At 44.6% G+C, this 12,092-nt stretch overlaps 1 protein-coding gene across 1 annotated transcript in view; it reads right to left on the reverse strand.

Annotated features, from left to right (window-relative positions):
- Positions 1-1,527: 1,527 nt before the first annotated feature.
- kcnh5a (potassium voltage-gated channel, subfamily H (eag-related), member 5a) overlaps positions 1,528-12,092 on the reverse strand; it is a 234,352-nt gene continuing 223,787 nt past the window's right edge. The window contains exon 12 of the mRNA XM_056481183.1: positions 1,528-2,694. Coding sequence (XP_056337158.1) covers positions 1,528-2,694 — 1,167 coding nt within the window. The remainder of the gene's footprint in view (positions 2,695-12,092) is intronic.

Genomic DNA, 12,092 nt, shown 5'->3' on the forward strand with positions numbered 1-12,092 from the left:
GTTACAGCATCTATAGGCAGTAGCAGTAAAATGAATACAACCACACGCCTGTTGTTGTTGTATTTCTCTTCGTGGACTCCATTCACTTGTGTTTGTGTCAACATCACTTATATTAACTAATAATATTACAATAGAACTAGTGGGAAATAAGAGGTGAAGGGGCATTAGTCATTACACTGTAAACCATCTAAAGCACCCGAGAGTATGCTGATATGCACTGAGTCACCACTTGTGGACTTAATAAGATAATATTTGGAAAATTCCCCACAGCACTTTCAAATGACCAACTGAATGCTAATTTCAAAATCGCACTGCTTAGTAAACAGTTTGGTGTGTTGTTAGGTTGGGGATTAAAAGTTGAAGATTTTAAAATATGCATGTGGATTTAAACGAATTGTGGGTGATACATATTGATATCTCTTTGGAAACAATACTGGGAATCCATGACTGTTCGTATGTAACACGTTATGTTGATGTCATGCAAAGAATTCAGGGCATGCTTGTATAATTTCCAAATGACTTAAAGGTGTTCATGCTTTCCCAAAATGCAGGCCCCCCTTTGTGACTTGCACTTTGTATGTTTGCATAATTGATAAGGGGAAAACAATTAGTCCCTAGTCCTACCATGCCAGAGCTAAATCCATCCAGCATGCAGATATATCTGTCTAAAACATGAAAAACACCCCCCCCACCCCCCTAAAAATGGGTAAATCATTTCTGTCCTATCTATCATTACGTTCCACAAAATAAGTACAAAAAGGTGATAATGATAATGGGATTTAAAACATTGTCTGTAATGAAATGGGTTTCTCATATCAAAAATGAATTATTGGATTATCTCCTAATCAAATTCAAGAATCATTTAGGCAAACAATCTTGCAAACCTCCAATTATGCTTATAAAAGAGAACTGCATACTGAAGGGGGGACAATATTGAGCAAAAAACGGACAATTCAGCCAAAAATAAATGTTCTGTTATCATTCACTTGCCCTCACGTCAGTTCAAACCTGTTTGGCCTTCTTTTATCAATTATAAAGTCTTGTACAGACAATCAAACTCTGTAGTTTCTTTTCGACACTCTTTCATTAAATGGTCAAAAGTTTGAAATGACTTGTGGGTAGGTAAATTTGGGTGAACTATCCTTTCAAATGACTTTAACTGGTCATTAAATGTGGAGGTATAAACCAAGCCTGATTCTGCCTTACAGCAACCCAAGATCCCACATCTGGGGCATCAAGCCGTCACTCTAAGAGAAAATGCCCTGAAATATCACCTGGTTAGAAGATCCCATGTGCAAGGTCAGAATAAAATCATCTCCGCATGCAGCCGACTCCGTACGTGTACAAGCAAACCACTATCCGTACAGAAGATTTCATTGGCAGGCCAGATACCAGCTGGACATGCAAGGATATATTTACAACAGCAAAGATCCTTCCTCTGATCATCAGTATTCACCTTTCCTTCCTGAGGAGGGGCAAGTGATAAATAAAAACAGCATATCAATATCTAAATATATTTCTCCTAATTCAAAGAGGCCCATCATCGCCCTCCGTCTCTGGAGTGACGGGCTGAGAAACAGCAAATATGTCCTGGCACTCAAGTGTGGTTTTTGGCGAGGAGGTCTGAGAAGGTGGGGAAGGTTTCCTCTTTTCAGAAAGAAGTCTCAAAATCTCCCCTACCTGGTCCTCCAGAGCCGCTAGTCGGCTGTTTAATGTCTGGATGTCGCCTTTTAGTTCTTGCTTTGCCTCGTACAGGCTGTTTTGAAGCACAGACTGCTCTGGAACAGGCTGAAAGTGAATCCCCCGAAGAGTCACGTCTACCACTCCTGGACTAGGCTGATCGAACGGGCTCCTTTCCATTGAGCACCTATCATACGGACTACGCGGATCACCTACTCGGTCAATACGCAAGTCACTCTTTGTGATTCCACTGTCACAAGAATCAGTCTTGTGTAGGGCACTATTCTCATCAGTCTCATCGCTACTGTTACTGTTTCCACTGGGACCCTCTTTCTGGGATCCACCACCCTCTGCTTCCTGGCCCTTCCCGTCCTCTGAGATTGCATTCAGGGGCTGAGATGCATCCCCCCACTCCTCTTCCTTCTGCTGCGGTTGTTTTTCTAGTTCCAGTGGAAGCATTGGAGATGATCCGGATGCAATGTTATGGAACCGCATCCAGCCTCGTCCCTTTCCTGCTCTGGGTTTCACAGGACTTGTTACCTTTAGACAATTCGAGTCCTCTGCACCAAAGTTGGGCTTGAGCTCCATAGCCTCATGACCTTCACTCATGTTCGTTTCTTCCGTCTGAGCATAGGCTAGGGCACTCTGGATTGGGGTTATTTGTGAGACAGTCACGACACAAGAACCACCATTACCATTTCCCGAGCCAAGGGCCCCATTTTGCATGGGGGCCACATGTTGGTGTTGAAGGGAATGATGTCCCTGGTATTGGGGCTGATATTGCTGCTGATGAAGCTGGTGGGACAGCGGATGGAGGTGGTGTTCTACCTGAAACTGGTTTCTCTCCAGGTCATACTGGGATGGACCTTGCGTACGCATCTCCTTCTGCTGTTTGAATTTTTGGAAGAGCTTGCGGACAGGATGGTCCACAGGGATAGACAACGTCACCTCATTCTTCTGGTGTCTCCTCTCCTCTTCCTCCTTCTTTACATCCGCAATCTTACGGAAAACAATCTGTGGAGACATAAAAACATATAAGAAATCTGGGTAGCTTTTAGTTTGTTTAGTTTAGTTAGTCACAACTAACACTATTAACTAATGACTTATTACCTGCATATAATAAAGATATTAACAGTTTCTAGTACTTATAAAGTAAGATCTTATTCCACATCCCTAATCCTACCTAATACCTAAACCCAACTACTTTGTTAATAACCATTAATAAGCAGCTAATTAGGAGCTTATTAAGCTAATAGCCTTACTGTGTGTTCACACCAAAAGCGGCGAGAGCATTAAAATAGCCAGAAGTCATTCATTTACCATGGGAGCCGGCTTTGATAAGTGGGGAGGAGCAGCGCCAAGCGTTTTCGCCAGTGTGGGCAGCCAGGAGAGTTGAAATCAAGTCAAACTTTATGGTAATGAGCTATGACGTGGTTCTGTAGCAACCAGTCGAAATGTAGCAACCAAATCGAAATGTTGTTCAGAGAACACAGCCACTGTGAACTTTGGATCCGACCACAGTTGTTTCCAAGAGTTTGATTATTGTTGTCGCTGGGTTTCCAATTATTTATGTTTTCTTAAAGGGACATACATTAAAAAAAGTTACTGGTGAGTTGATGTGCATTAATGTTATTTTTTTTTTTCTTGAAAAAGCGGGAATCTCACGCTAACTATAATGACAGTAGAAAACAGTATTGCTGCTTCAGAATATTTCAGACATGGACCAATAATGAATAAGTAGAGCAAAGCCACACTACACGCAACAACTTGATCTTCCATAGTTAAATTAATTTGATCAACAACAATTTCATGCTGGAAAACATGTTTTTATGCAGGATTATTACTGATTTGCTGCAATGGCCACTTTAAATACGGGATAAATGTAGCGAATTTTGATGCTCTCGCTGGCGGAGCGTTGAAGTCAGACAGCGTTGTCCCCAGGGTGGCCAGAGCGAACTTTGACGCTCTCGCCACCTTTGGTATGAATGCACAGTTAATTAATGCTTTGTTAATAGCGTGAATTGTACATTGTATTAAGGTGGTGCCGAAATCTATATGTCCGCAATGAGTGAATAAAATAAAGATTTGACACAGGCACGACAGACATTAGGCATGAAGAATTTTTATGGTGCTTAAATCATCCACTTGCTAAAGGCATCTGAGCCAGAATGTATTTGTCATGGCTAATGTTGCTGAGAGAAATTCATCAACATGTGACCTTTACATCCAAAGCAGAGGGGAATAGGTCACCATATATTCTCCTGATAATACTTTAGATCTTACAGCTATGAAGCTTAATTTCTACTTCAAAGTAAAGTGACATTTTGAAATTGGTAAATATTGTATCTTTAAGGGTATAACATCTTGTCACAGTACTCTATAGTAAGGGTCATCTGTGTAGTTTATTTGCCAATAAAAGATTCAGATTTATTTATAATGTATTTATTTGTTTATAATTTTTAAACAGGAAAAGATTAAAAGATAATCTGGCCTGAACACATGATAATCTTATCCATCAACACATGAGAACAGTGCAATCACCAAATATACAAAATGAAGAGAGACGGGCTACTATCTCAGTGGCTACAGTGATAGTTGATCCTCAGATGACGAGCACATGATTTTTAAAAAAGTCTCAGTGATGGTATTGTTTTTAGATGTTGTGGGATCTCATTCCAGGCTTTTGTGAATACATAAAAGAAAGATCTCTATCCATAACAGTTTTTAAAAGCCAGTAACGGCAAACATCCATTAGTTGCAGATCCAGAGGAACGATCAGTCCTTGTATTAAGTTTTGGTACCAAAGCACAAAGGATGCTAAAGTAGCACAATTTAAAATTTGATAGTACAGTTTAATCCCAGCATTCCTAATGTAATTTTGAAATTATCAAGCATTAGAGAGTGATAGAGCAAAACAATGATGTGTCCATCCACATTGTCTATTGTGGATCCTATAGGCCCTATTGTACAGTCTAGCTATTGGCTCCAAGATATCATTTGTTGTGAGTGACCAAACAGGCAAACAGTATGACAAGGTGGACAAAAGTTAGGCATGAAGATAAGTTTCAGAAACGGAAAAATGCTAATTTGTCCTAATTTTCCCATAAACAAATAATTTTGTTTCAGCTTTTTATAGACATTCTGAACATGTCACAATAAGGAAGGTAAGAGTCCAGACTGATTCCCAAATATTGATATGTAGATACAATGGAAAGTTTTTCATTTGAGAAAGAGATGGAATTGAATATGGATAATTTTCGCCTAGGTGAGTAAAAGTACATGCATGTACCTTAAAGGTACATATTGCTTATATATTATTAAAAACATGCCTATAAGTTCTTTTTTGACAAAACCAAATACAACAGTAGTCCTATTGGAATAGTAATAGTTTCTCTGGGGGAAGTAAGGGATTTCCACCATTTACAGGGTGAAGTTGATTTCGAATTCTGAATGTCACAACTGGCATGAAGTTAACAACTGTTTTTTTTTTTTTCACAAACACATAGGTTGTGTGATATTTCCCAGCAGGCACACAACATCATAAGACGTTAATAATAGGTTAGATTTAGGTCATGATGTCAGGTCACCAAAATTCAATGTCTAGCGAGCATCTAAGGACAATGTTATTTTGACGTTCGATGACGTCAAAATATGTTGATATTTGATTGATTTTAGGTTGTGTTGGAAAGTGACCAAAATTTAACGTCTGATAGATGTCATAGTGGTAACATCCATACAACGTCAAGGTGTAACATTATTAGACATTGATATTTGGTTGATTTTAGGTTCCAAAAGCTGTCATGATAGTCTAACATGATAACACATCAAAAAGTGTAAAATGATTTAAAGAAAAATGTAAAAAAAAAAAATAGTCAAAAAACTGAATGCTGAAGTACTTTATAAACCATTCTGTAGCAAAGCTGAGATTCTGTGTCAGCAACAGCACTTAATGATTTAAATATCAATTTAAAAGATTTACTGTAGTATTTGCTCTCATGCTTGCAGCCATCTATGTGGTCAAGTGCCACAGGTGTGGTTCTCGGGGCATGACAGTATTGAGTAAGACACTACAGTACACAAATGAAGCTGACAACACTGGAACAGTGCCAGGTGGGTCAACCTTCAAGAACTGCAGTCGACAATAGTGTCGAAAGTTCCAGCAATAAACCACCATTACCTACAGCCTAACACAGATCTGTACAGTATTTCAGAGTTTTCACCCAACAGCACCTTAGAGAAATATACTGCCTGCCTCTCTTCCTTCCCTCCCCATCAGATCTCTTTCGGCTATGTGTAGACACATGGCAGTAGCTTTGATCGCATACGTTTTAATTAGAGAGTGTTAATTAGCCAACGAAGCCGTCTAACTGAGCACCCAAGGGAGGCCGGTATGACCCCACCTGACACGTGACTTATTAGTTTTAATTGAATTTCATCACACTTTCAGAGACCATCCTGAAATAACACATTTTGTATTTGTAGATATCATGCGACCTTGTTATGATTTTTACATGACAGTAAAACAAGTCATGAACTCGTAGTAAATGACTGCATTTTTTATCATCACTATCACTGTGGTGTGAGATAATATAACAGTGACCATGCTGACTTAAAAAAAAGAGAAGTCCTCCAGGCAAACATTGGTCTGTAGTGTTAAAAATAGACCCGAGCGTGTCACGTGCCCTTTAGTTATCCCTGTGCAGTCTTTCGGCACCCTGAAGTGCTGCGTCGCATGTCACTTCTCATCTCCCAGGAGGACTCTGGTAAATAATGAATCCAGCCCCCTTCTGCCTCTTCGTATTATTTAAATGTCGCTTAGTGCGAGCAAAACAAGATGGGAGTGATGGAGTCGACTAGAAAGAAAAGAGTAAGCTTAGGAACACTATGTAGCGAAGTACAAAATAAACGTTTGGGAGCAGAGTGAGAAAAGAAACAGAGCTGTGCGCTGTGATGGGCGCTAATTGTATTTGGGAAGTGACTAGAAATAGTTCTAAAAATGTGTGTTGAAAATATAATCACATAAATAATCACATAACTGTTAATAACCACTGTGGAATGTAATTTGCATTCTGAATTGAACCATCTTACAGTAGCCACTTTGTAGATGAGTACAAATTAGTGATGCACTGATAGCAAAAGTCTGGCAAATACACTGTTAAAAATGAACAGTTTCTTGTATTTTGTGATGATTTTTAGTTGTATGGAAGCGTGATCTTTGAGACTTTGTTATATTGCAAACTTGCTAAATTTATACTATACTATCTATTGCTTACTGTCTATTATGTTAGACATAAATACTATATTTTGGAATAAATCTTTAAAATAACAATAAAGTTACAGTAGTGGCAGCTAATAACTCAGTTTTATTATAATAGACCCTAACGCTACGGTTACTAAAGTAACCCTTCGTTCCCCGAGGGGGGGAACGGAAATGCTATGTGGAAACTTCCGCTATGGGGATTTCGTCAGAAACCAATCATCTGAAAGAGTATAAAAATGGGCCAATGAAATGCCAATGAGTTGGCAGCGTCAGCGTGCACAGCTGGCGTCAATGACAATCAGTCATGCTATAAAGACGCAGCCAGTGCCATGCTCGACATCCTTTTCTAGCTGAAGAGACTTTCACGCTCAACAGCTAAGGGACAATTGTTGTGGCGAAGGAACATAGCATTTCCGTTCCCCCCCTCGGGGAACGAAGGGTTACTTTAGTAACCGTAGCGTTCCCCTTCGGACGGGGAACTCCAATGCTATGTGGAAACTTCCACTATGGGAAAATCTATGGAAAACGCCACAACGAAAGAACCTTACTGCGTCCCTGGCGAAGGGTGTGCCACGCAGTAGAGCGAGCGCACCTACAACGCCCCGAGACACAACAGTCTTCCAACGTGTCCCCTGGCCCTTATTTACCTGTTCAGGAACAGTTATTTTTCGGGGAGTCGCAATAACCCAGTAAAATAGGTTTTGATACAACAGTACGTTGGGAAAGCGTTCAGTCCCGATAGGGAGGACGCTGCGGAGCTCACCTGCTACCCAGAGGGGAGACCTGGTGACAACCTATGGACTAGCCCAGAGATGGGGAGTCCTTGCATAAGGATGGTTAGCGGGGAGGGAAGACACGAGCCTGCCCTAGAAGGGGGGACTATACCGTGGCTGAGTGAACGTATGGGATCGCCAGCGGGGATCACGCATAGCAGGCACCTATACCCAGAACGCGGGCTGAGCAGCAGGCATGCCGACAACGTAATGGGCCAACACCTGACTCCTCCGCTGAGTCAGGTGCTGGGGGCCTCGGAGGAACTCTGCAGGGTTCGCCAAAGAAATGGGGAACTAAACTGACAAAGCTGATAAAGCGCACGTATCTCCGGGTTAGGGAGAGTGGCGCAGCAAGCGTGTTTCGACACCTCAACCGAATCGTTTCCTCAATCACCAAGGGTTACCTAATACCCTTGAGGAAACCGGCTCCACTCGCAGATTGTAACCTTGCAAATGTATTGGGTGTCACCCAACCCGTAGCTCTACAAATGTCTGTCAGAGAGGCGCCGCGTGCTAACGCTCAGGAGGATGCGATGCTCCGTAGTGGAGTGCGCTCTCACCCCCGGGGGACACGGCTCACCCTGGCCCAAAGGCGAGGGAGATGGCATCCACTATCCAGTGGGCCAACCTCTGTTTAAATTCGGCACTTCCCATCTGCCGACCACTGTAACGGACAAAGAGCTGGTCAGAGGATCTAAGGCTCTGAGTGTGGTCCACCTATATTCACAAAGCGCGAACAGGACACAACAATGAAAGGGCTGGGTCTGCCTCCTCCGCGGGCAGCGCTTGCAGGCTCACTACCTGATCCTTAAACGGCGTGGTAGGAACCTTGGGCACATAGCCGGGCCGGGGTCTCAGGACAACGTGATAGTAGGCCGGCCCGAATTCTAGGCACGAGTCACTGACCGAAAATGCCTCCAGGTACCCAACCCTCTTAACCGATGCCAACGCGACCAGCAGAGCTGTCTTCAAGGACAGAAATCTCAAGGATACTGAGTCGAGTGGTTCGAAGGGATCCCCACGTAAGCTCGTAGCACTACCGCGACGTCTCAAGAGGGCATGAGAGGGGGGCGGGGTGGATACATCGCCTCACACCTCTGAGGAACCGGATGATGAGGTTATGCCTCCCCACGGTGCCGCCATCCATGCATCAAGATGAGCGGAGATGGTGGCCACCTAAACCCTCAGTGTGGAGCGAGACAGCCTTCGCTCCACCTGTCCTGAAGGAAAGAAAGCACAACGCGGCGAAAAGCGCACCACTCGGTGAATAGACTCCACTTCAGGGCGTAGGCATGCCTCGTAGAGGGTGCACTAGCCTGAGTGATGGTATTAACCACCGCCAATGGTAGGTTACCTAAGTTTTCTTCGTCGCGTCTTATGGACCACACGTGGAGGTTCCACAGAACTAAGTGAGGGTGCCAGATGGTGCCCTGTCCCTGAGAGAGTAGGTCCCCTCTCAAAGGGACTCGCCAGGGGGGGCGTCGTGAGGAGGGAGAGTTCTGATAACCAGGTCCGGTTGGGCCAGAGAGCGCAACTAGCAAGACCTGCCCCTCGTCCTCCCTGACCTTACACAGAAACTGCGCGAGTAGGCTCACTGAGGGAAGTGCATACTTACGCATGCCCCGAGACTCGGGGTGGAGTCGCCATTCTCCCGGGGAAGGAGCTGCCGTGAGAGCCCTTTGGCCGCACGGTTGAGCCCATCCGGGGTGTGAATAGCAAGCAGCGACTTCAGCTGCTTATGACTCCAGAGGAGCAGACGGCGAGCGAGCTGAGACATGCAGCTGGAGCATATACCCCCCATCCGGATGGAATACGTTACCGCGGCCGTGCTGTCCGTCCTGACCAGCACGTGTTGCCCCCTCAGCGAGAAACACTGCCAACAGCTCTAGGCAGTTGATATGCCAATGCAGATGGGTTCCCCTCCACAGGTCCACGCTACACATGGCCCCCCCACCCCATACTGGAGGCATCTGCCGAAACGACAGCATGCCTGGACGCCTGACCTAGGGGCACACTGGCCCGTAGGAAGGAGGGGTCCTTCCAGGGGGTGAGGGTGCGGCGACACAGCGCAGTGACAGTCACTCGGTGTGTGCCCGCGTGCCATGCGCGTCTGGGGACCCGATCGTGAAGCCAATGCTGTAGTGGTCTCATATGGAGCAATCCAAGCGGCCTGGTCGCGGCTGCAGATGCCATATGCCCCAGGAGCATAAAATAAAGCACGGCTATCATGTCTGCTTTTTAGATGCCAACGCCGCGCTCTCCACCCCGGAGGGAGCGAGCGAGCGGGCTCGCATCCTTATCAGACAATGACAGCCCATCCTCCGATGCAGCGATGGACATCTGACCCCCGGTGTCATCAGGTGAGAGAGCGACCATCCAAGGATGGAGCGCTTCTCGTCACCTGAAGCTTGGATGGAGCGCGTGGAGGAGCGAGAGGTCCGCGGCCTGGGGGCGGCGGATTTACTCCCACTGAAACCCTCAGATCTGCCCGAGTGCCAACCGCGGTGCGGGGACAACTGGGGTGGGTGGCTCTTTTGCAAGAGCGAGCCGCGATCTTAATTGCGCAACAGACATGACATCAGTGATGGCATGCACTGCCCGCGAGCACCGCATTAACATGCTGGACCCCCAGACATGAAACGCTGTGCTCGTGCCCATCATCCGGGGATAGGAAACCACCGCATCCAGAAACGCACAGTCGGAGTGACGTCTTGAAAAAGACGCGCTGCATGACCGCGTTGCACTTTTAGGAAAGCTTTTTTCCTATATACAAACCGCTCTTGGAGGACCGGACCCAAAGGAGGCCAGGCAAGGGAGAACTACCCAGCTCGACCATCTGTCACTGCGTATACGCGCTCTGGACCGGGAGAAGCTGCTTCTCGATCTCTCTCTGTAGACACAGGTTGGAGATACCCTCAAAGACTCTCTCAGAAGCTTAGTGAAAGGCTCTGAAAGCGAAAGGATGTCGAGCATGGCACTGGCTGCGTCTTTATAGCATGACTGATTGTCATTGACGCCAGCTGTGTACGCTGACGCTGCCTACTCATTGGCATTTCAATGGCCCGTTTTTATACTCTTTCAGATGATTGGTTTCTGACGAAATCCTCATAGTGGAAGTTTCCACATAGCATTGGAGTTCCCCATCCGAAGGGGAACCCTAATTACTAAACATGTCAATAAAAGTTTTTTCAATTTTCAACACAAAGGTGTCATGGAGGGCCAGTGTCCTGCATAGCTTCTTTCAACACACCTTGCTGGAAGCTTCTAGTATACCTAGAAAGACCTTGAGTAGCTGGTTCAGGTGTGTCTAATTGGTGTGGGAACTAAACTCCGGGAAACTGGTCCTCCAGGACAGGGGGTCACTGGGTTTCTGGTCCTTCAACATCACACACCCTCACTCAGGTAACCCATCTGGGGTTACCTGAGTCACAGTAGCCGGATCAGCCCTCTTTATCCATAGCTATCTTGTGGCTTTCTCTGCTGTAACTTATGGCCCGTTTCCACTGAGTGGTTTTATGGCTGTTTCCACTGTCAAAAGTACCTAAAAGCGAACCGTACCGTACTACTTTTTGGGTACCCTTTGCAAAGGGTACCTACCACAGCAAAATGGTACCAAAAGGCAGAGCTATAAGCGCAGCTGAATGCTATTGGTTTACAGAGATATTTCACCCGCTCGTGGACAAACCAGAATGAAAACAAAGGAACAGGCATGTTTTAAATACACAGCCGAGACATTACACCGTAATAATTTACACATACAATAACGAGCCATGGTTGAGCCGAGCTCAAGCAAACCTTGTTGTTATCTTGATGAATAGCCACAAAGCTAAGAAGAAGAGCAAAATCTGCCCTGTGCCTCATAGTTTTTTATAAGGCTGTCTAAAGCACGATCTGTTTTGCATTCTTGCTTGCGCACACCGCGCGTCTATATTTGAAATAACAAACTTCTTGAGCTGATGATAATAACATGCGTGTGATTGTTGAAGTGCTTCTGACATCCGATCCTGTCAGAAATGAACAAACGCGAGAGTGACGTGAGAAAAAAAACAAGCAAAAAGGAGAAAATGATTGTTTCAGCAACCTAAAACATAAACAAACTGCCATATTTAACAATTATCATCACCTTTTGGACTATTATGAACTCGGAATGACAGAATTACTCTCTAACAGAGGTTACATGTGCTGGCGAAGATTACAGACACAGATGAGAGGTTTGCTCTGACTGTGGGTTATATGTTGTGTGTTGTTTTCGAACCCAAATAAGGACTAAATGTATGCTGTATGTAGTTTTTTTGTTATTGGTAACATATCAGAGACTGTAAAGGTCTGTATGTGTTCATATAAGTTGCATTTATTTATTTATTTTATGTAATCACAGA

This window comes from Danio aesculapii, chromosome 20, assembly GCF_903798145.1.
Source record: "Danio aesculapii chromosome 20, fDanAes4.1, whole genome shotgun sequence".
NCBI lineage: Eukaryota > Metazoa > Chordata > Actinopteri > Cypriniformes > Danionidae > Danio > Danio aesculapii.